This window comes from Pelecanus crispus, chromosome 7 (genome assembly GCF_030463565.1).
Source record: "Pelecanus crispus isolate bPelCri1 chromosome 7, bPelCri1.pri, whole genome shotgun sequence".
NCBI classification, from domain to species: Eukaryota; Metazoa; Chordata; class Aves; order Pelecaniformes; family Pelecanidae; genus Pelecanus; species Pelecanus crispus.
In genome coordinates this window covers 3,408,553-3,433,243 of record NC_134649.1, presented here as the reverse complement: position 1 = coordinate 3,433,243, position 24,691 = coordinate 3,408,553, and the positions used below count along the sequence as shown (strand labels likewise).

The 24,691-nt window shown below is 42.1% G+C and overlaps 2 protein-coding genes across 5 annotated transcripts in view; one reads left to right on the top strand and one right to left on the bottom strand.

Annotated features, from left to right (window-relative positions):
* The first annotated feature begins 780 nt into the window (after positions 1-780).
* Positions 781-15,885, top strand: SLC24A1 (solute carrier family 24 member 1). Its single transcript, XM_009492751.2, has 9 exons — positions 781-1,704; positions 3,504-3,566; positions 4,601-4,709; positions 10,570-10,647; positions 12,478-12,581; positions 13,257-13,457; positions 13,820-13,909; positions 14,778-14,944; positions 15,636-15,885. The coding sequence occupies exons 1-9, from the start codon at positions 781-783 to the stop codon at positions 15,883-15,885; spliced, it is 1,986 nt and encodes a 661-aa protein (XP_009491026.1).
* Positions 15,886-17,187: 1,302 nt separating this feature from the next.
* DENND4A (DENN domain containing 4A) overlaps positions 17,188-24,691 on the bottom strand; it is a 57,419-nt gene continuing 49,915 nt past the window's right edge. For 2 of the 4 annotated variants that reach the window (XM_075713463.1, XM_075713464.1), the window contains 7 exons: positions 24,324-24,534; positions 23,819-24,073; positions 23,179-23,296; positions 22,997-23,023; positions 22,320-22,482; positions 21,269-21,333; positions 17,188-21,032 (listed from right to left, as the gene is read on the bottom strand). In XM_075713463.1, the coding sequence (XP_075569578.1) occupies positions 20,896-21,032; positions 21,269-21,333; positions 22,320-22,482; positions 22,997-23,023; positions 23,179-23,296; positions 23,819-24,073; positions 24,324-24,534 (976 nt within the window). In that variant the 3' untranslated portion in view covers positions 17,188-20,895. Of the gene's footprint in view, positions 21,033-21,268; positions 21,334-22,319; positions 22,483-22,996; positions 23,024-23,178; positions 23,297-23,818; positions 24,074-24,323; positions 24,535-24,691 lie in introns of those variants that run through there. The other 2 variants (XM_075713465.1, XM_075713467.1) reach the window with 2 other exon arrangements.

The window sequence follows — 24,691 nt, the reverse complement described above, 5'->3', positions numbered from 1 at the left end:
CAGCACCCTCAGTTTTACTAGAACCGTATCTTCCTCATGCTCTTCTCAAACTGAAAGAAAAAAGCTCACCATTGCTTGGTTTGTATTCTGTGTGAGTGCAAGGCTGGAGAGCCACAAAGCAGCGTGGCTGGGAACTAGCAAATGGTTTTCATCCTCCTGTTGATGTTACTTAGGTGAATAACTGGTCTGTTAGGAGGGAGGTTTTAACAGCATGATCTTGCCTTCAGAGTGTCATCTTTTTTAGCAATTTAAAGCAGGTTCCTTGACAGAAGCCATATCCTCTCCTCCTGCAGAGCACTGACACAACTGTTAATATTACAGAATAACAACTGGACTCAAGTAGAAACACAAGCCTTAATGCTCCTGGATGTGGGCATTAGGTGGAATCAGAATTCAGCTTGGATTGGACTGTCTCGGCCAACTCCTCTCTATTAAGCCGAACCTTTGTTTATAAATCAGCATAGCCTACAGTCATAAAAAAAAAAAAAAGACTGAAACCTGAATCTAGATCTGCCTTTACACCTTTAAGTCCATTTCTTTTTATTGAAAAATAGAAAAGCAGTCAGTGAAGTAATGCTGCCCAAATGGTGGAAAGTTGCAGTACCTTATTTTTTACACCAGATTTTCTTTTGCAGGATTCTACGCCTTGTGTCATGCAGTTTCACTCCTGATGCTTAAGATCAGCTAGGAGCTCCAATGGTGGATATAAGTGCAAATTCTTGATCAAGAGAAGTCTTTGGTGGCTTCTGGACACAGCCCTGATTTTTGAACCTTCAGGAAATGCATTTACCACGGAGAAGGCGGCTACAACGGAACCGAATCTTTTTCTTGCTTGCCATAGTGTTGGTCCTCTCTCTCTATCAGCTCCAGTTCAGCCCCTCTGCCCTTCCAGCACCACAAAGAGCACCCCAGCCCACGGACCCCATCAAAGTGACCTCCAGGGACCTCTCCAGGAACAAGACTGCTGTAACAGGCAATGTCACGGCAGCCCCCAAAATAAGGCACTGTATATATGTGGATCCTGAGCCAACTGTGCCCATCACTACATCAGTGGATACACCACCACACCGAGAAAATGTCAGCGAAAGCTACCCAGATGAAAAACCACCATACGAGTCCAAAGGAGAATACCCCGAGGACCTATTCAGTGTGGAAGAACGCAGGCAAGGGTGGGTTGTACTTCACATCTTTGGCATGATGTATGTATTTGTGGCCTTGGCCATAGTGTGTGATGAGTATTTTGTCCCTGCTTTGGGAGTGATCACAGAGAAGTTGCAGATCTCTGAAGATGTGGCTGGAGCCACCTTCATGGCAGCAGGTGGATCAGCACCAGAACTCTTCACCTCCCTCATAGGTGTCTTCATCTCACACAGCAATGTGGGCATCGGTACCATTGTGGGCTCAGCAGTGTTTAATATCCTCTTTGTCATTGGCACCTGTGCCCTCTTCTCAAGGGAGATACTCCACTTGACATGGTGGCCCTTATTTAGAGACATCTCATTCTACATTCTAGACTTACTGATGCTCATCCTGTTTTTCCTAGACAGTGTCATTGATTGGTGGGAAAGCCTCCTTTTACTGACTGCCTATGCCATATATGTATTCACTATGAAACAGAACGTGTACCTAGAACAATGGGTGAAGCAGGAGCTGAACAAGAAGCTAAATGCTGTGCAGGCAGCATCAGCAGAGCATATACGGAAGGTTGGTGTCCTTATTGTTCAGAGGGCAAGTTGGAAATAATTCGTTCTAGCATAAACCGCCAAGAAAAATGGCATCTCCTTCACAAAGTGCATATTCAAACAAAACCTCAGAATACAGGTACTGCTCAAAAATTATGGTTATAAAATGAGGGAAATGCAATCTAGATAGTAGAGATTCTAAGAAATTAGAGAACACCACTAAAAGGGAGTTCTACCCTTGCAATTACTAAAGATATCAGTTGCGGTCAATTATCTACTTTCAAAGACATGTGTGGGATTTTGCTTCACTCCGTTGTTGTAAAAGAGTTTCAAAAAAAACACTTGCAGGAACGTGTTGTTAGTCTGGGAACTTGATTGGACAATTCCGTATTAAATAGAGGAAAAAAGGCTTCTGGTGGGAGGCACTGTCCAATCCTTTTGCAGATGAGAGATGTTGGAGGAAATTCTCTTTTCCCATTCTGAAGCTGGGTGCGCTGCTGGGACGCTGGTGGTATCACTTGTTACCCAATCTGCAGCACAGAAGGGGATCTGGCAGCCTTTAGCAACCATTGCCACTTCTCCCAGTCAGCATTTGGCACCGAGATTGAAATGCCCAAATCCCATTTCCATGGACTGACTGCAGCGGTGTGCGCTCAGAGATGTTTCTGTGTGACGCTGGTGCTCAGACAGGGAGGTCTGTGGCTGTAACTACACGCTCCAGATTTGAGACCAGGGCCCTTCACTCATTGTCTTTTGAAGGAAGCGTTGACTCCTTACACAAAGACAGTGTCTGAAGGCATCCCCAGAGCCAATTACCCTTTCAGACTAGCAGAACAGGCCAGGACGTGGTCTCCAGAACACTTGGGGCTTTGTCTTCTTGAGTGTGCCTGCCCACTTCTTCCTCCTCGGTCCCTCCGCAACTCTCCTACTGCCTCTTTGTCCTCTTGACCTGTGCTACTGCCAACTGTCGAGCAGAGACCATTAGATTTCAAATTGTCCTCTGGCACTGGCATGCTTTACTAGTCAGGTGCGTGTCACTGGCACTCAGGTACTTGCCCCTTCTGGTCTCAGCACTCCACATAATTTAAGGAAAGAAAGGAAGAGGGGTGAGGGTAGTTGAAGTGGTGCAGAATTGAGAAAATGCTCTGCTTTTCTCCTCCTGGTCTGTCTTTCAGCCAGTGCCCATGGCTGGGAGTCCTGAAAGCCCCTGTGTTGCATTCCAGTGGGATACATGTGCAGGATACTGCAGCTATACACATCATCACTGTGGACATCACCAATCATCACAAACTGAATCCAATCCTTCAGACTGAAGGAAAAAAACCCCTGCACTTTAAGTTTACAGAGAACTCTCACTAGCATATAGTGTATAACATATAGCATGACAGAGAGCTGCTGGACCTAACCCTTGGGAAAAATAAATTACCTATATGGAAAGTAATGCTGATCACTGGAAAAAAATACTCCATTGCACCTTCACTCTGCCTCTGCTGGAAAGTGAGTCAGGATACAGATGTTTGGGGTTGAAATCTGGGGCTGCCTATGTCTACGGGAATCAGATGGTAGAGGCAGTTTGAGTCCACATCCAGGTACCTGCATCATCACTGAGGACCTGTAGGTAGAATCCTGTTTCTCTTTGAGGCTGCATGGTTTTAAGCAGAGCACATGGCTTCAGCTCTTTCAGTAGCTTCCATGCATAGTCATCTGTATTAGCTGTCCCACTTTCTCACAGAGAGTAGCCTGCAGAGCTGTCATTATATCCTGAAAAAGCAAGTGAAGCAGTAGTGGTGTTCAACCGTTTTTGTTCTTGCTTGCATGCAGAAAAGCAGTGGGGCAGTTGCAGATGATGGAACAAAGCAGCCAGGAGATGGGAGGAAGCTGCAGGTAGGTCTAAACAACTTTACGGGGATCTGAAGTCATTGTATTTTGAACCCTTCCCCATGTCAGGTCATGAATAAAGGTGTCAACTTCTGTGTCAAGAAACCTGGACCAAATCCTACTTTGTGCAAAGAACTTGCTTGGCACAATATCCACAGCTTACTTAAGAGGACACCTGGCTGAGCTGTGTCCTCAAAGGAACTGTTATAAAAATTAAGAGACAGCTAAGGCTTCCCAAGTGGATTTGACTAGCAGAGTACTATTCATGCTATGCTTTAAACAGGCATAGAGAAATTCAGAGCATGCCTTTTCTTACCTGGTTTCATGGCCAGTTTTCCTCCTGAGCTCCCAGGGCAGAGGCTGGTAGGGTCTGTCCTTCCCCATAGCGAACACTGAAGAGCTCATTCCTCTGCTCCTGGTTAAATTGCTGACCCTTTGTCTTCCCCGTGGCTGGGCAGTCATTGAACGGAGAGGCCTGTCTGGTGTAGTGGCTGCGTACGCACGTAAAATAACGGGTGTTAGCTTCCTCATATGGATGCTACTTGTCCCTCTATGCACTTAACCTACCTGTACTAGCAAACATTCAGTCAAAAGCTCATTAGGACTCTGGTGTTGGCTATAGAAACAGAGCACCGGAGCTTTCGAGTTAAGTCAGGACACTTGGCATGACTGTAGCATTACCTTTTAGCAGCATATAAATCTACAGTTACTAACAAGTTTGCAACTAAAAGCACTGCACACTTTGATTCTTATAATTTATAACACCACTGTATTGATGCTGGGTCTGTGCGAGCCCATTGTATTTATCTAAGGACAGGTTGGCCTATCTCAAGAGCGTGTCTCTTGCTGTGAACAGTTGATCCTGACAGCCATCCTGTGAACTTGAATGCAGAGGCCGTTTAAAATTCACGCTGAGGCTGCTCCTTGGGCTGGGGAGATCAGCCTCCATATAAATGCAATCCCAGGGCAGAGGCAAACCTACGATGGAGATGTTTTGAGGAGGAAACCGCTATTGACCGCTGCATTGTACCTTTCCATAGCCTGCATCAGCCTTACAGCGAGGCAGCAGCTCAGCCTCCCTACACAACTCTCAAATGCGCAGCACCATCTTCCAACTCATGATCCACACCCTGGACCCCCTGGCAGGAGGTGAGTGAACGCTCCACATCTGAGGGACTTGGGTTTGCAGCCCTGAGCACAGAGCAGTTGAGCTGGGAACACAGCCTTTGTGTGTTGGGGTGTTGGGGATCATCCTTGAAATGCAGCTCTGAGTATCACAGATAATGTTAGGTGGGGGGAGCTCTGCAATAGTGGGACGTACCCCTTCCAATCACGTGGCCAGCAAGGACAAAAACCTCACATTTTGGCCCTGCCATATCTACTTTGCCTGTGCCAAGCTGGTTACTGCTGTGGTGGTAGCCGCAGCTTGAGGGTGGATGAGGACATGTGGAGCAACCGCTGTTGCTGGGGGTCCCTGCAAGCAGTGGCGGTCACTGCAGTCCCCCATCTTCTGCTGACACTCTGACAGCAGGAGCAGCAAACATGAGTTACAAGCTTCCTCCATTTTGTAGCATGTCACATCTTCCTTCCTCTTCTTAGTTCAGACCTCACCGCAGCCTTGGAACAGCAGCATTCAGTGCTGACTACATTTTCAAGAAAGAGCTGCTCGACCTATCAGCCTCGTTTATAATGGGAAAATGAACACGGGGAGAGCTCATTACCTATGCACCTCCCCAGCTGTGCACACAGCCCCTCACAAGGCATAAACCTGAAGAAGGGGAAAAAGAGGTTAAAACCCTTGAAGAATTATCATTTTGACAGTGGTTAAAATCCCCGCTGAGATCTAAAACACATGGCAGGTTCCAATTATGATGGTTAAGCCAATCCATATGCGATTTAGACTAACACCGAGCACCTCTAAAAGCCCACCTGCAACGCTGCAGTATCATCACTGCCACGGTAAACTGTACCCACAGCACTTTGGAGGCAATGGGCCAACTCCCCATGGCCAAGGGCTGATCGGCTCAGGACTAAGACATCTTTTCAACTGCCCAGGGTGCAGAGAAGCCACATCTCCAGACAGACCTAGGGTCTTTGTACACAAACTTTTAATGTGCTGCTTTGTATCAATTTTAATACAAACAGAGTGTGGAGGTTCATTTTCCAAGAAATGGTGAATCATGTTAAAACAAGATACTTTTTAGGTTTTTCTTTCCTAGCTCAGCACATGCCCTGCCCCTCCACTGCCCTACTTGTTCTAAAGAGATTATCTGTTGTCCATTCAAAGAGAGATTGAAGCTAAGCAGCTCAACACCTCTCGTGTCTATCACAGAGGTTACAAAAAGGACTCTCCAGATCAAAATCCCAGCTGCACAGACTGATCCAGGGAATAAAGGAGGCTTGATAAGGACAGCAAGACAGATAAGTGTCCGCTTTGATAGATTTTAGTGAAGGCCCCCATCATATTACTGACAGCAGCCTAACAAGAGCCAGACTCATCAGGGTTTTGCTCTACTGCCCTTGCCTCCTGTCCCCCCCGAAAGATGGTATCAACAGCACAAGAATAAAACCAAAAACTTAGGAGAGGACTTGCCATTGCCTTTAACATCAGAAAGTACCAGACCTGAGGGACTGCTGCCACTCAGAGACCCTCCAGCACCTTGTCATCCTTCCTGCACCTCTAAATGTCTTTGTACAGCACCTGCCCACCCCAGGCCAGCACACATGCCTGGTCCAGGCTGGTGTCCTCAGCTCGGAGAAACCCTGGGACCTCAGAAGAAGTTGTGGGGGGCCTGAGGATGCCAACGCAGGCCAAGGAGAGCCCTCCAGCGCTGCCCCAGCTCAGCCCAGAGTACACTGCTGGGGGTGTTCAATGCAGCTGTAAGCTGCTAGCCTTGCTAGAGAGGCTGCTATTACCACAGCTGGTGAATATGGAATAAATGGGACGGGGAGGGCAGTTTAGATCTTCTCTGAAAGACAACTTCCCTCTCATTTCAGCTAGGCGGAGTTTGAGTTATTTCTCAGTACGTGGCAGCCACTAGATGGGAGTGTGACCACATGCACTTAGGCAAGGCTAACATTCACAACAGGGACGATGCGAGGATGGGCTGTAGTCTTTCCAAAAGGTTGTTATTTCTTAGACCCTTTACTATAACAATGCCACTGAGTTAAGGGCCAAACCTCTGCCCCAGGTACGTGCCTGTTCCACTCGACACTACCAGAACGGAGACAGCTCCTTAGAAAAGATAACGATAAAGAAAATTACTGAGATTACAACAGCACAGCACTCAAAATCAAGGAGCCGGTGTCCCAAGTGCTGTGTACCTGGTAGGAGACGGTCCTCACCCTGGCAAATTCATACCTAAAAGAAGGGAGCCAGAGAAAAGGAATCATTTATGAATAGACTAAGAAACTTAAGTGCCTTGAGGATCTTGGCCAAACAGATGAAGTGACTTCCCCAGGCTGACTCTGAAAAAGCATTTGACCCTGCCAAGACCTCTCAGGACTGCAAGCTCAGCCTTTGTGTTAGCAGCACTGCAGCCCTCCGGTACCCTCAGGACAGCTGGGTGCCCAGCTCCCGCCCATCACCAACAAAGTCCTTCTCTTTGCAGCGTGTGCAGCACTGTCTGTACCGGACACATTTCTGTAATTAGGTTGCAACATAAAAGATGATCCCAAAGCAATTTATCTTTCCTCAAGGGTCCTTGTTCTTTCTTGCCAATGCCTGTAGCATCAGCACTTAGAGGCTGTGGTAAAGAACACTCTACAAAAGAAGAAGGTTGCCAGCTATTGCTCAGCAGTCCTAACTTAACCTACTGAAATTAGGATCTCTGTAGGGTTTCCTTCTTTCTGCTGCGGTTGCATTTTATTTAGGCAGCGCAGAAGTGGTTTCAGGGCAGCAAGGGTCCAAAATGTGGCAAAACTGCCAGCACTGGACCTCCAAAATCAACTTCCAGAGGCAGAGGCCTTAGAAATAAAGTAGAAGTTTGAAATACAAACTTTGTTTCACTGTTCCTAATGCAACACCTTTCGTGTGAAACAAAATTTCTCATTTGAGCAGTGGATTAAGTTCAGAATTTTTATTTTTTCTTTTTGTATTAGGAAGGGATTGTTACTTAAGTCCTTTTCTCTGTCTACAGGAGACTAGGTGTTTTACTTCAGAAGTTCTAACATTTACGTTGCATCCTGAGTTATGTTTTTGATAGAAGCTTTTATTTTCAAAGTGCCTTTTTTTTTTTTTTTAAATAAGGAATTTCTAGCAGCTTTGGTCTTTCCCCCACTTTCCCTGAATGTGTGTAGAAGCAGAGCATGAGATCTTTTCAAGATCTTCTGTCTAGATGCCGGAGGGAACTGCTGGGGAATTAAAGAGAAGAAGGATTTTGGAAAAATTGAGGAACCCTCTAATTTCTGAATCTCCAGTCTTACCATCAGATTATTCTTTAAATTCTAGTCATACAGGGAAGAGGACAGAAGCCTGCTTTTACTTTTGAATGAAGAAAAAGGCTCCAGCAGCAAGGTTATCAGAGCTGTCTACCCTCAGCACGCCTCAGTTAACAAGCTAATGATTTTGGAAATTAGACCAGAATAGAGCAGCAGGCAGTGTTGCAGGCTAGAGCTGAGCTAGAAGACTGAAGACAGCTACAGTTTCTCCTTGCTTCATTAGCATTCAATCACTTGTTTTAAGAGAATCATGATACCAAGGGGTAAAAGGAGTCAGGAGATTATTTTTTTACGGCTGCTTTTAGACTGCAGCATCCCCAAATCCTCCAGGTTCATGCCAAATTTTAAAGAAAAAAGTCCTTCCTGCTGTTCCTGTTGTCAGTTAGTCCTGTTAGATTAAGTATTAGAGCCAAAGAATTAAACATAAGAGCCAAACTCAAGGTAGAAGCTCAGTTGCCACCTTAAGTCCAGCCTGGATGCGGCCAATCCATAGGATAGGAATCTTCCTGAAGATCATCTCAGGGCCCCCGGACACAGGTGATGGGGTCTCAGAGCAGTGGGCAGAACTACCAACAGCAAATGCCCCAGGGGACCGCAGTCTTCAGCAAAGAAACAGCCAGCATGCTGCCCGCTCAGCTAATCCCCAGCGCTAGCAAGGGCTGAGCTGACGGATATCCTTCCTCCCCATGCTGACCTGCAGATCTGGCCAGCTTAAAGCCAGCTCTTCCTCCAATCTCAGTCCATCCTGCATGAAATGTGTGTCAGAGGAATTAACACCTTTTTAAATGAGGCTTATCTCATGAGAACTGCATAGTGGCCCGGACTTAATCTGTTTATCCTGACAGAGAGATGCTCGCAGGCTCTGTTCAGGTCGGCGCTCACAGCCTGCAGCCTAGGTGAGGGCCCGGAGCCAGGAGCTTGAATTCATATAATCTTTTTCAGGCTGAGCCTGACCACCCTGACCCTGCTGCCAGAAGCTTTTGCAACAGCTTCTGGGAAAAGCTGAACAGAAAGATGTGTTTGTCCAGCGGTTAAAGGAGACCAGGAGCAAAAAGTCACCACTTCATTGCCTTGCACCGATGGGTGTGCTTGCGATGCTTGTCCTTAGCATCCGTAGAGGGGGAACGAAGCAAAGTGCTTCACATCCCCTCTGATAGGCTTCAATATTGACAAGGAGCGTGGAAGATTCAGGCTCTTAAGTTCCAGCGAGCCTTTCAAAAGAGAAGAGCTCATTGTTTCCTCTCTCTCCAGCCATTCCAGTGTTCAGTGGAAATCCCAGTCGGTAAAAAACATTTCTGTCAGACGGCAACAGGAATCACACCAGAACAGGACTCATCCCCAAAAGCCTTAATGTCTGAGCCAGTCCCAGTGATTGGACGTATACCAGAGTCTACTGATTTTCACGAGGTTCGGCTTGGATCTGCCTGCATGGCTCAGGGCCTCGGACCTGCTATTTCTATTAACTCAGTGTCACGGTGATAAATAAAGCGACAGAGCCCTGCCCTCGAGGCAAATGACAACAGCACGTTCTGGTTGCACAGTCAATAGTACAGTAAATCAGTGTAATAAAACTTTCAGAGGACATTAATTTACAGTCCCGCACACAAGCCAAACATAGCAGGGCCAATTTCTTGTGACTACTGTCCATGTGCAAACCCTGGACCCCTCAGCTTAGTAGGCAGCTCACGGAGGATCTAGATTAGAGCAGAACGAGGCCTTCCTCTGAGCCAATGCTTGCTCGCCTTCAATGAGAGTAGGAGTTAAGAAATTTGAGCACAACACCTAGCTATGGAGACACACACAGATTCGCAGTGCACTATAAAACAATAATAAAGCCGCTCAGCTTGAGCAGAGCACGGTTTGCAGTGGAAGAAGTCTCAGAAGTCCCAGAAATATAGTACTGGACACTGCAGTGGTGAAGATGATCTCTTGGGTTGCCTGGACCATGTTGAACCTGGATACCAGGAATTTAGATCAACTCCAGCAGAGGAGACACTCACATATAGTTAGAGAAATCAATCATTTTCCAGATAACTGGAACGTAAAAGGTTTTTATTTTTCCTTACCATCAGGTCGCCAGGCTGCAAGCAACACAGTAAAGCCTCTTCAACAGCCACATGGCAGAAGGAAGGTGTCATTTTTAGCTTGGACATAATCTAGCCTAAAAAAAAAAATCAGCAGCCCTTTGGGAACAAAATGGTATTGCATCAAAACTCCTCTTCTGTTCTTTCTGCATTTGCTTCCTATGAAGTACACATATCCCCTGTATTACTGAACTGGAAAGGGTTTCTCTTCCCTCTAGAGTCTCTTTGAAACATGGAAGTATTGGTTACATGTTAAATTGCTGGCATCATTGCCCTAGTACTAAGCATTTAAATAGAACAGCTACGATCAACTAGCAGCAGCCAAAACCCAGGGCCGCAGCCAGAAAGGCAACTCATGAGTTGGTGTTGACTGCAAGCCATGCATGAGGAAAGGGGCGAGAGGGCGCGTGTGTGTTGGGGGGAGGCAGGTAAAGGGGGCTTTGCAAGCTGGCAGCTGTTGACGAATGCATCCTTCTCATCCACAGCAAAATTTAAAGACAGGGTTAACATCCTGAGCAACATAGCCAAGGCCAAAGTAGAGACTCAAGGATCAAAACCAGAAGGTGAGTGCAAGAAGAGTCAGTGCTGTTTGTCTTGTTTTGCACTGCAATCCCTCGCCTTCCCAGCACTCAACACCCAAAGGCTGGCAAAGAAACGCTGTGGTCTAACCCAAATTTTCTGTTATTACTGGTCACAGGTAGCTGCTATAATAATGCAGCAGAATTCAATCGATATATGCTGATAGCGGGCACTAAGAGCCATCCCCACAGGAGTCTAGGAGTGGTTAGTGAGATAGCATCCAAACACAAAGTGCTACAAGGATGTAGCGTAAATTGCAACCAGAAAGGTGGAAGAGGGGAAATCAGACCATTACAGACAGTAGCTGGGTGCTGCTATGCTGCTGATCTTTGGTAGACCCTGCAAATGAGGTGTTCCTTAAAACAAAGGACCTTTGGTTTAGCTTGGAAATTTGGCAGACTTGCAGAAGAGCATGAAAGATTCCTCCACAGAGGAAAAAGTGCACAAACTTTGTCTATAACAATTCTAAAGGGCTGTGCATCCTCCTTGTTAATAGTTTTCTGCTTTTTTTTTTTTCCTGTCGCCACTGATACACAGGCTTTCTGAGCTGATTCAGAGGCAGCAGCTAGCCTGTGCTATAGCACCGGTCTGTGCTGTCAGTGAGGCTGGAGATTTTGAAAATCAAGCAAACTTTTGTGTGGAAGGTCCCACCTCCACAAGCACCCTGCTGCGGGACAGCAGTCACCGAAGTACCTCACAACACTGAGCCTCACCTATGCGAATGAGACCAAACTTGAGGAAAATACTGCTTAAGAAACAAGTAAATTCTCGGTGCGAGTTATCGACACCACTTTGTCTTCACTGAACTATGAATTTTCACCCTGTGACACATTCCACAAACTTTGTTGGTGCATAGAGCTGTGCACAGGTCCGAAAGAAGCATTATCCCGAGTGGCACTCACTGAAAATGTATGTTTCTAAAAATCTCCCCTCTAGAGTTGCTCCCTGGTGCAGTTGCGAGGCACTGTACTGGATCAGCTTACCCAGTTCAGGGTAAGATACCCCATCCCGGTACAGTTCATGGGATAACACGATCCCACTGACTTGACAGGCTTGGCTATATGGAGGGGATCCCTTAACCTAAATTGCAGCAGTGTGAAAAGGGCCCTTGTTGTGATGGAGCAGAGCACCAGGCACTTGCTCGCACCTCTGCTCTGTGTTACCCGTATTTCTGCGCTATTCTGTACGGAGGTCTCTGCGTTCCTCTTGGCTACGCAGGTTAACACAGGAACAGCACAGAGGACGTTGCAGTTATTTCCTTGTATGTGTCAGCACTTTCCTATTTGCATTTGAATGCCTACCAAATGATTAGGGATTAAAGTCTGGCAGCACCTAACAGTCATTTCTCAGAAGCCTCAAAGAATATCAGCTCCCTGGAGAATGCCATGCTCTACTAGAAAAAAAAAGAAAAAAAAAAAAAGGAAGCAAAGCTTTACATCCTTTCTGGCTTTTAAGGATGGCTTTAATAAGATCTTCAGAATCCAGACTGAGACCAAGAAACACTCATCAGCTGCAGATCAGATGATTAGTGTTTCCCTGTTGTTATGCATGTGCCACTTCCAGCAGTTCCTGACAGAAGGTCATAGGAGCATCAAGGTATCATTCTATGCCAGGTGGGCCAGGTTCTGCCCAGCTTTTATTAACCGCAATCCACAGAAGACAGAGGGGACAAACAGAAAACCTAAGCAATCCGACTGCATTTAAGACATGCCACACAATTTTGCAGGAAGCTCAAACCTCGCTGCTGATCAAGGGGAAGGCGACTACCTGACGCTAACATGGCTGAAACCAATGTTCCTTCTTATCACTTTTAGCAGAAGAGGAAAAGAAGGCACCAAGCACCGTTCAGGTAACTCCCGCCAGCGATTCTGAACCCAGCAAAGACAAACGGAAGGCAGACGCACCGCAAGATGGACAGGTATATGAAATAAGTATCATAGGCAATAAGCGCTCGGTCCAGACCAAATGTCACATGTACTTTCCTTCTTCCCTCTCTGGAGCTTTTGGGATAGGACCCAACCCATTTCCCACAACTGGCCACTATAAACAGACCGTGCGTGTAGTGATGAGATACATTACGGTGTTAGCTGAAATGTTTCGACTTACAAACACAAATCAGGTCCAAAATATGACACCAACTGATACCGTGTAGTATTTTCGCCTCAATGACTCTTCCGAGGTCAGAGGGCTACTCCGACATAGGGAAAGACAGGAGTAGGTGCCTGTCCTGTGTTCGGCAGTGCGTGTTTCTATTTTGTTTCCCTAATCCCTCCTTTCGATTCACGTAACTTGGCTGTTCTGATGAGGAAGGGTTTTCAAAGAGACAGTAAATGTTTCATTTGTGTCAAAACCCCATCTAAAAGTTGGTTCTAGTTAACCGGTACAAATTAATTAACAAAACACACAGGCACTGAGACAGGGTATGCCTGGATTTTGTCCCACAATAGCAAGATGTGGGCTGTGGCTGCCCTCAGCCACGTTACAAACGTGACCTCTGCCAAGGCAAGGCCCTGGTGAACAAATGCTGTGCAGCTCCTTGAGAGTGTTAAAACATATTGGCTTTTCTTTTTTTTCCTCTTTTTCTGATCTACAGCCCTCTTCAGACAGCGATACCTCTTCAGACAGCAGCTCTGAGAGTGAGGAAGGCAGCGATGATGACAGCACAGATGATGATGAAAACGATGAGCCCTTATCTCTTGAATGGCCAGAAACTAGGAAAAAACAAGCGATTTACCTTTTCCTTTTTCCCATTGTCTTCCCTCTCTGGAGCACTCTGCCTGATGTTAGAAACCCGGTAAGAACCTCTCTCCCTTCTGCTACTGGATTCATTAACTGGACTATAGATTTCCTCTTGGCAGGAGTCCCCAGTTATATTTTTCCACATCCAGAGTCATTGCATACTTGAAGTGCTGTTAATGCTGCAGGGAGTGGGACAGCATAGCACAGTTCCAGAGACTTAATTAAATAAACCACAAAAGCCTAGCAACTACTGGTCATCTAATCAAGCCGACAAAACCCAAACACAATTGGAGAGACCAGGGTCCATATTAAAGCAATTGATTACAGTGAAGTGTTTCAGGTGAATAATTTTCATTGGGGATTGTTAACTTTCCTGAAACTTCTCCACGTTTTTCTTTTCAAACTTGATTTTAACAGGACTCCAAAAAATTCTTTGTCATCACGTTTTTTGGATCCATCATCTGGATTGCTGTATTCTCTTACCTGATGGTGTGGTGGGCTCACCAGGTGAGGGGCTTATTTTCTTTCTGCAAATAAGACCATTTCAGAACAAGCAGACAGAGAGGGAACAGTGTCACTGTGGCATTTTATCTGATGAATTACAGCTGCAGTCATCCATCAAAACAGTGGAAACTTTGTTTTGTTAGAACCCAAAAGGGAATTTTCAATTTCATTCTTTTCGATTTGACAGAGAGTTGTTCTTTTTTGAGAGCTTCTGAGGGAATTTGTGCATCAGTGAAAGGAAAAGTGCCACCAAGATTTATCTTAATACTGCTGCCTTTCCATTGATGAATGCTTCTGTGCAGAACATAATTATCCCTTACCTAATTAAAATTCTAGCAAGATACAGGTTCTGATTCTGGAAGCTGCTAAATGATCTCAGCTCCTGTTGCCTTAATGTTCACCTGGTATTCTGGGAAATAATACTTCGCATCTTGTAGAATCAGACCCACAATTTGTATTTAGTGATGTATCACACATTCACAGCACGGTCGATCAAGCCATAAATCCAAAGGCTGTCATTTCCCAGAGCTCTCGGATCATACATAGCTGATGTTAAATTTGGAGAGGTAAAGGTAGAAGGCATCCAGAAGAGGTGAACTTAGGACAGAGGAGCTGCGCTGTACCTGACTTCACCTTGCTTAGTCTTGGCAACACTGTGAGTAAACGCCCCATGCTATAGAGCAAATCTGAGCTCAACATACACCATGAAATGTAACTTTTTATCCTATAAAGCAGAGAAAGGCTATGACATTTAAGGGGATTAAAATATTTTTAACTCATATACAGCACAAAACCTGAAAGACTGCACAGAGCAATTAAATTCCATGTTCCAAAACTAACAGCCCTACCCAACTTTCTTTGTGTTTATTAGGTTGGTGAAACAATTGGGATATCAGAGGAAATTATGGGGTTAACCATCCTGGCAGCAGGAACATCAATCCCTGACCTTATCACCAGTGTCATCGTTGCACGGAAAGGCCTAGGTGACATGGCTGTCTCCAGTTCCGTAGGCAGCAATATCTTTGATATCACTGTTGGGTGAGTATTAGTTCAATGCTAAAAGATGCATTTCTTCTGAAATAGAAAGCTAGCTGATTTTATTCCAAACATGGTCTTAATTAATTTCATTTTAGCTGTAATTAAATGAAGGGCAGCTGGGCAAACAGCTAGAGGTTTTTTTTTGTTGTTGTTTTTTGTTTTTTTTTTTTAAAAAAAACAACCAAAAAAACCAACCCACCCAACCCAGCCAGGAAAGACAGATTTTTGTAACTTAGTCCACTATCTTCACCTAATTCTGAATCAACAGAAAATTACTACTTTAAGACAAAAATGCAAGAAATCTTTGGCTAACATCAAAGATTTACAGGAAATACTCGCCCAGTCACTCAGGCATTCAGATCCTATGCAATCAAGGCTCAGTATCTGTGCCTGTATAATCAATAAAGCATCAGGACTTACTTCTTTATTATAGCATGCTGAGACACTTAATTCATAGGTATTATTTTAATACCCCTTTTAGATTCTTGGATTGCATTATGATAGTGCAAGTATTATCCAAATGCAATTTTTGACACGCACAACATCAATTTTAGATTTATGCTGAGTTATACTGAATGCAATCATGCTTTTTTTTTTTTTCTGTAACAGGTTGGGGAAATTGCTTAGTTATGATGCAGAATAATGAACTACCTTAAAACATTTATTGCAATTACTTTTCCTTTGCTTGCAGTTTGCCAGTTCCTTGGTTCCTTTATTCTGTCTTCAATGGGCTCAGTCCAGTTGCAGTCAGCAGCAATGGTTTGTTTTGTGCAATTGTTCTCCTTTTTCTCATGCTCCTATTTGTGATTCTCTCGATCGCTGTCTGTAAATGGAAAATGAACAAACTACTGGGGCTCACTATGTTTGCTCTTTACTTTGTGTTTTTGATCATCAGCGTGATGTTAGAAGACAAGATAATATCCTGCCCAGTATCTGTATGACATTTGGACACTTCAGGATGTATGTAAGCATACATCAAAATCAAAAGGGGTTTCAGGTAGCAATTGTTCTACTGAAAAAAGCAACCAGAATTATAACAGACTTACTGAGAAAAAAAAATATCTTTAACATACTAAAAACAAATAAGTAAGTCTCAAGTGGTATGTGAGGCTCTACCATTTTTCTTTAGAATCAGAAAAGATCAGATAATGAAGCAACCAATATGAAATAACAAACATGTTGAGGCATGCATGGAAAGGCTGATACGATACAGGTGCATAAAGTTTTCAGTATGGCTGATACCCTCAAGTTAATGGAGCTAATTTTCAGCACAGAATATTTACTCATTACAGAAGTATTTTCAGGAACACACTCTAAATTACTTAGTAAATGGCTCAAACTCACTGAAGTCAATGAACTTCAAGTGGGAACAGAATCGGATGTCTATGGCTTGACTTTACGTAACTCCTCTGCTTAAAATCATTGCGCGGACACACATCTGCATCTCGGAAGCAAACTCCCTCAAATTCCGTATAAGCAATGAGCACAGCGGGTCCCGAGGTTTGTGCTGCAGCTAGTTTGCCATGACTTCCCGATGCAGAGGTAGTTTTCATCCTTTCAGTGAATGCCACTATATAAAGCGTCCACAACTGGTACTCTACACATACCTCCAGGAAAGCGTACACAGAACATGCGATGCACTTCTGAGGAAATGCTTTTTCCTGGCCCTCTTAACACTGTGGGAAATGTAATCCTAAGGTGTTCAAGGAAAAAGCAAAGCAGTAAGTTTTTTCTGCCAGTAGAACACAGGGTTTGATTGTTGCAGAGCAATCCTGAAAGCTATCCATACGGCTCCTTTTAAATCTGTATCTCATCTTGCAGTACAATCCCTAAAACTTACGGTCAGTGCAGCCATACAAGCATGATGTCATATGGATTTACATCTTACCGTAACAAGACTAAACGGATCTGGGGTTAGAATATCACATTACCACTAATAAAAACTAAAACCAGGAATCAGAAATACTACAGCACGAAGTTCAACTGCTTGAGTTTTGTTCTCATCCTGACACACTAATCTCTGAAATTTACAGATTATGTTATCCAGCACTAATTCTTGTTGTTAGCACTGTCTTCTATGAACCACTATGAAAAATGCCACCAACATCAACTATCAACAAACCTGAAAGGTTTATTGTTACCAATGCCTCATGTGAGCAAACAATGTAGTTAAGAGTTGCAGACATCTCTGTCATTCTAATCCATCTAATAAAACGTTAATGAAAATAACCAGAAAGATTTTAAGCTTTTTATTGACTCACTGTAAAGCTTCTTTTTTGGGTGAGACAGAAAAAAAAAAAAACCTTAACATTGTGAACACTGACTTGCATATTTTAAAGGAACTACAAACCAAAGCAAACATCCAGCATACTGGGTTTTTGGTAAATAAAATTTAAACATTACATATTTACAAATCTACAACCATTCATTTAAAAAGTGCTGCTTGCAGGCTAACGAAGTACCATTTTTAAATCCCAGTGAGATAATATCCAGAAATACCCCTCTCTCATTACTATTTGCATCTCCCATTTGTTATACAAAGATTTTACATGCAGGAATTTTCTCTTTCTTGGGGTACAAATCATTTAATTCACCAGTGGAAGTCTAACTCATCAGGCTGTAACTGTACCAACAGCAAACCTTCTCAAAATGGGAAACAGTTAGCAGTGTCAGAGAAACAGCACAATTTCTATTCACATTTCAGAATTTCATCTCCAATAATTATTCCAGTGGAACCATAAGCAAAGCAAAATATATATTGCACTGCAAATGTAAAACCTTTGTTTAAGGTTTTTGACATAAGCATTATTTACTACACAAAAGGAGAAAATTCAGTTCATACAAAATTTTAAATTGAAAATATGTCTCAAATATTTTATTTATCCATCTTTGCGGTATTGGAAAATATACTCAAATTGCTTTTCTAATAAAGGACAGTGAGATTTGAAAATTGTTTCAACATTGAATTGTATGATGCTTAAAAACTATCCACCTCAGGACCTACATTTTGAACATCATGACTTGAATGAGGAAAATTTCCCACAAAGTGTATCATTATTCCAACTATATTTTATTCTACAGTGGACTGACTTGCAACAGACTTCATAAAACAATTCGTTAAGTATCATGATTTCACTTGATGAACTACTACATGATACAGTAATTTAAAAGCACACCCAAATAAACACTGGCAATGCTTCAGGAGTGCCACTCTGAGGGTACAAGAACGCAGTAAGACTGTTTGTCTGAAGGCTACATATACAATCCTTTTCATGGGACAGTATATACTCTTCCGATAATACCGGCAGGACTGTTGATACTTGAATGAAGCGGCAAACTTGTTGGCTTTGTAAGTCTGAAGACAGTTGGAAGTACTTACAACTAAGCTGGGACTAGAATGGAGGAAGCGGGCCACGTATTACAAGCGTCGCATCTACACCTGTGCCAGCACACACAGTTGCAGTGTTACATCCTAGTAAGTGAGAGGTGGTTAGAGACCAGGCTCAGGTGCTTCTGCCAGGCTAAAATAGGAAGCGTGAAGCTTGCTTCATAGCTCAGTACCTCTAACACACCACAGCAGCTCTGGAAAAAGCACTTGCCCTCCTTCATGGCCTGCAGGTCCTATAAAACGGTGGCTGCCCCAAGTGGTAAATGACATATGGGGAACAGAACTGCAAAGAGCTAGGAACACTACCTTACACACAGGACAAACATGTATGAGTTTATATACACAACTACTGTATGCAACTTTTACTTGGTAAATACAGTATACCTACTGTACAGAGCAGAGCATACATGCACACTAATAGGTACTTACAATGAACATGTTAAAAAATAACCTGGTGCTTTTCACAATAGTTCAGAAGAATGAAGGGGGTATGTATCCACCCTACACTGATACGCTGTTTACCATCTACCTGGGTGAAAAAAAAAGTAGCTGTATTTCATGCGTGAGGAATACTTTGCAAGCCTGGCAGTACAAAAGAGAGCATCGCAAACTGTTAAAATAAATAAAATGTGAAAAATGTTGGTAAGTGTGACATTGCTAGCTCCACCTCAGGGTTGGGGGGGATATGTTCAAAATGGTCAGCTACATAATCAGCAGCAAATTAGAGAAGAGGTATTACCCGATGAAAGCTGTATCCAACAAGACTGCGTCTTACAATTATCATCAGCGTATACCTGCAGCTCTACAAATTTTAAATCCTTTCTTAGGGCAGCACCTTCTTGCTACTTTACAGAGGTCTGGGAAGAGGTTACACAGAGCTTCATAGCAGCATTACTTCTCATTTAAGCCTGTAAGAGGCTCACTATTTCATTTAATAAAGTAAATGTGAGCTTTAAAGTTTATCTCCTTTCTGCCTAACTAAACATTGCTGTATTATTACACTTGCAAACTAAAGACATCTTAAAAAACACCCGCTGGTTGCAAGACCAAAATATAAAATCTAATGTAACAGCTGAATATTTAGAAGTATTATGATAGCAACAACTAAAAGAAATTAGAATTGGAAAACCATTAGGATTACTTAAAGTAACTATTTGTCACTATTTGATAACTATTTGTTAAAGCACAGTTTAATTTGTTTAGGGTTTTTTATACAATTCAATGTCTGTTTTCCCACCTCTATACAAGACTTCTGATACTTTCTCTGTAGCCTACCTTCTGCTGAGGAGTTGCTATGTGACTGAGAGCACAGAACATTTTTTTTAAATCTCTAGAACAAGAAAACATGAGTCAAGAGCCATGACTCCACCACAAGGACTGACGTAGCGTTTTTCTCCACAGAAAAAAATAAAAATTTGTTCTGCCTGTGAAATAGAGACCAAACATTCCAAGTACATTTAACTATGCACAATATGCCCTAATAAGTTACATTCCCTATATATTCCCTGTAGCAAGTTTGCTGTATCTACTTTAGTTAAAAGCTTTGGATTAGCATTATGTACGTGCCAGATTTAGTGTGTTTCAAACACATCCACCAAGACTCTGAACACTGCATGTTTACGAAGAACTTCTTGCAGGCTGTCATTTGCTTTGTATTACATCTGTAATGAGGTCACATTAACAAATGCCAACAGCTGAGATGTACTGATTCCATAACATAATCTGTAGGACTCTTCAGTATGCTTTCTCTCTACTAGGGAGTGGGGAGCGAAGGGAACAGGAGAGGAAGAAGAGATTTCTACAGAAGTGTTTTACAGAGACATCAGTGTGTTCATTAGTAGAGTTTTACCGAGGTTTACCATACCTTCCTTCTGATTGCTGTGGTAATACGTTTTCCATGCATGCATGGGAGAAATCCTGTATCTAGAGTACGGTCTAGGTGAAGGTTAATGTATTCTATTCTGCTTTAAAAACAAATCACTCTTCAAAAAGTAACTGGACAAGTTACTATAAATAGCAGTGTACTGAAGAAAAAAAAAAAAGCACTGTATTGCTTATGCAGCAAGTCCATTTAAAATTCACTCCAGTAATTTAAAAAAATTAAAAAAATATCAACTTACTATAAACAATTTAAAATATGTATAATACAACTTTGTATGCTCTTCATAACATCATGAATATTCTATGTAAACAATAAATTTTGAAGAATTTACTTCACTCGCATTCATTTCAGTGCATTGTTTTTGTCCACCTGTTATTTAATTTTTTTAAAGAAGGGAACTGTAACATGTTGTCCCAAGTTAAAGAACTGATTTTGTTTAGAATCTTCCTTCCTACACATGGATTTGCAGAAAGGACAAGGGACAGGGAAATAACATTTGGCCCATTTTTCACTCTGTCCATTTCCACAGCTGTAGATAGGCCTCATTTTTCCAAGGCCTTCTGGCCATAGTACATTTGTACATACGTTCTTAAACACTGAAGACTGAGATGTTCCTTGTGACTGAAGTGGTTATTTTACACAGGTACACATCACAGATATCACCTCTTTATCTAGGTATATTTAAAGATATGGTTCTCCAAAAATCTTTCTGCATTCCATCACTCCAGTACTTGGTGGTCTATCGCAGTTATGAGTATTCTTCACTTGATTAGCTGTGAGACGATCATAGGCCATTTTGTACTCTCTGTCAAAAGCATCTGCAGAAATAGAAAAACAACTTCTATACACTGTGCTCAAAAACATAACCCAAATACAGTGACAGCTAGTACGCTTATCAGTGGAAAATAACTGTGAAGTCCTTTTTATTCAGCACTTACCATTGAATGACACACACCTAATCTACAGATTTTTTTTTTTTTTTTTGGAAGCTGAAAAACTAGTTTGCATACATTCATCATCTATGTTTATCTGAATAATTTATAAACAAACTTACCTATATCAATGTTATCTCTTCCTAGGGCAACAAGTGAGAGAAATAATATTTCTCTGTAAAGGCTCCTGAAATTGTAAGAAGAAATGTCAGTATTTCTTTACTGCAATAATATATCACAAAACAATCTATATTAAAAATAGATTGAAGCATTTAGAGATAACTTATTTTTAAAAACCAGCATTTTGAACATAATTCCTGAATGCCACCTCCAAAATGTTGTCATTTCTGACCTCTGGAGAATGCCCTGGACTCCCCACATATGGGGATCACTCGTGGTAGGTCCTTAACTTAAGGTGTCCGCTGATGTGCTGGAAGTTGCACCAAGCGCATGCAGAGTGAAGCGTGCACTTAAGGCACTCAACAAAATTCCACCAAATTTGACAAACAGGTAAGGAGCTTGCTTTTCTGCATTTCTACATTATCTTGAAAGAGCAGGCAGACAAGCAAATAAATACCTTGTCAATACTGCAGCTGTTGAAAAGGGTGCTCTATATCTTACTATAAATAAAAATCAGTAAAACCACGCAAGAAATACAAATTCATAAGAACTAATTTTCACTAATTCCACTGCTAATGGAAAAAACCTTCCTCAACATGAGACTTAACCTCTCTTCTTAGCTCCCCTTCTGTTCTCTACCAGAAACTTAAAAACAAACAAAACAATCTACCCATGCACCATAGGAACAAGTATAGGGTTTTTTTTTTAACTTAAAAAACCCCACACTAATATATAAATAACATTTAAAAACAAAATATGCACACATATACACGCTCCCTACTTGATTTCCCATCAGAGTTAAGAAAAAGGTGGACATGAAGAGGAGAGGGAGAGGAAAAAGTGAAAAATAGTTTATCTGATTTTTTTTTCTAAAATAAGTTTCTGAAAGTTATCACAAAAAAGAATATTCACCAGACTAAGTGATAAATTTGATAACACTGCTCAAAACCAGTCCTTTTTTCTTTAAAAAACACACTATGAAAATATAATTCATATTACAATAGCCTTATTGTTGTCCAATCTTGCTCCAGTTAGGCATGTTCATATTCTTACCTCTGTCTCTTAATATGTGGCCATTTGTTCAATCTCTCTAATATTTGACTCATTGGTCCATACACATCGTTCATCTTAATGCTTTTCACCATACTTCTCAAGAGCTCCTGATTAAAAGAGTCATCATCTTTTTGCAATAAATGGACCATTGGGTACTTCTGGGCTGAAAAACATTAGAAATGCTGTAAGAATAAATATATTCTTTGTGTAGCAAGTAGAAAAAGTTATTAAAAAAAGGTGGGAGGCTACACAAACTGTGAAAACATTGACATATATGTAGTGAACAAAGAACAATAAACATCAAGTCAAAATAATATCAACGTAAGGAAACACAAAAAAGCACGTAAGAGAACTCAACAACTGTAATGGGTCATGAGCTATTTTGAGGCATATGATCCAACACTGGCAACAAAATTCTTAGTAAGCAAATTCTAAAAATAAAAACAAGCTAAGTGGATGAACTGTCAATGTAAGTTCAGTGTATCACTGAAACATATTCCCTCTTATTCCTCCCTCCCCAATGAAGAAAAAGCCACTGAGATGCTGGTCAATGATTTGAAACAGATATGCTGGAAAGCTAAATTTGTTCAAGCAGTTTACGGCTAAACATACAACCACCCTCCCTCCCTCCCCGAGTCGCACAAACTTAGAATAGCAACACCAAACTTAACACTCACTCTCAAACAAAAGAGTGCGATTTTGACCTGCAAGACAAAAAGTAGCATGATCAAAAACCAGTCATGTATCTTGTGTGAACTATCCACAAAGACATCTTTTTTCAAAACACATTCTTCAGTTGCTCAAAATGAAAACTGTTCTTTAAAAAAGACCACCAAAAAACACAAGAAACACAGCTTACTCTGAGCATTCCACAAAATATACAGAGGCTGCCTTGGATCCTGATGCAATTTCATATTGTCCCATAGCATCTGAATAAGAACATATTTACTGTCCTCTGACATACAGTTTCGCGGAATCTGAACAGGAGAATGCATAAAGATAGTTTATTACAAAGTCATGACAGAATACTTCTGTATTTAAAATATATCTTCACATCTATAGGCCTCATGGTAAAAAGCTTTAGTATTAAAACTGCTGTAAAACCAGAGAAAGCTAAGTCTGAACAGGATGTCAGTGACAGAGCAAATGAGTATTTTGCGTTTCTTCCTACAGTCCTAAAATCCTAACTTCTTCCTCCTCCTACTGCTTAACTAGTCAAACTGCAATAAAACCAACTAGAAACTTATCTGCTTTGTAACTGAGGATCACAAGTTATAGTGTGACTAGTAAGAGCTAAACACTTACCCCGCACAAGTACTGCTGAGCCCAAGTTCTGGAGTTAGGCATATTTTCCTTCAGTGACACATTCTTTACCCATTCAGGACAGGGCCCAGCATATTGTAAGACACATTTCTAAGAGTTACCAAATTATGTAATGATTCCCCATATGGCAAAACAAGCATTTCTCATATGTCAACGTTTCCTATCTGATTCCATACCTTGGAGTTTTTATTACAGTGCTCAGAAGAAAGTATCAATCCCGGTAAGTTGCTGGGCAAGTCCAAGCGTCTGAAATACCACACCAAATTCCAGAACACAATAGGATGATGATCTACAAAGTCCGCCACTGTTATTGCATGATCCCCTTCATTTTCAAGTAAGCTCTCAAGCTCTTTCCATACCACTAGAGGACTGAGATAAGGAACCGTTATAGGATCTGGACTAGGTAAGCGCCATTCCAGGCCCAAGGAATCCTGTGGTAAAGATGAAAAGATGCCCTTAGTTGGAATGTAGCTATCTTTACAAAGTCTTATGAATGCTTTTGTTCCCTATGAGACACACCAGCATCTATAAGCTACAACTAATATTAGTTAAAATAATAAAACCTAGTATTTCTCATAATTTGGGATGGTTAATTCTATTCTCCTAATTAATGCTGTTTCACATTTCTCTCATCTATCACACACTTAAAAAAATTACATTTAAGGTAGAAAAACTACACACTGTTGGTCCTTGCAAAGTAGCAGGCAGGCTACCAGTAGGAATGATATGGCTGATCTTCTGGTTTTCCTTCTCATCTTCTTCCAATGGACCAAAAGTACTGATACTCCTTGCTACAGGGTGACTTGTACATTCTGACCCAGAGGTATTTTGTCTTCTTCCTGACGGGATCTGGATGCTTCTGGCACAAATATTGTCATGCTGCTTAGATTTGCTGGGGGGGGAAAAAAAGTTAAGAATCTCAGCTTTTTCTTTTACTTACAGTGCTCAAACATCTACGCAAACAGGCAGAAATAAACTGGAAATAATTGACAGGACACCTCAAATTCTACCTTGTCAGCCACCACACTCATTCATGCTACAGTGCAAGT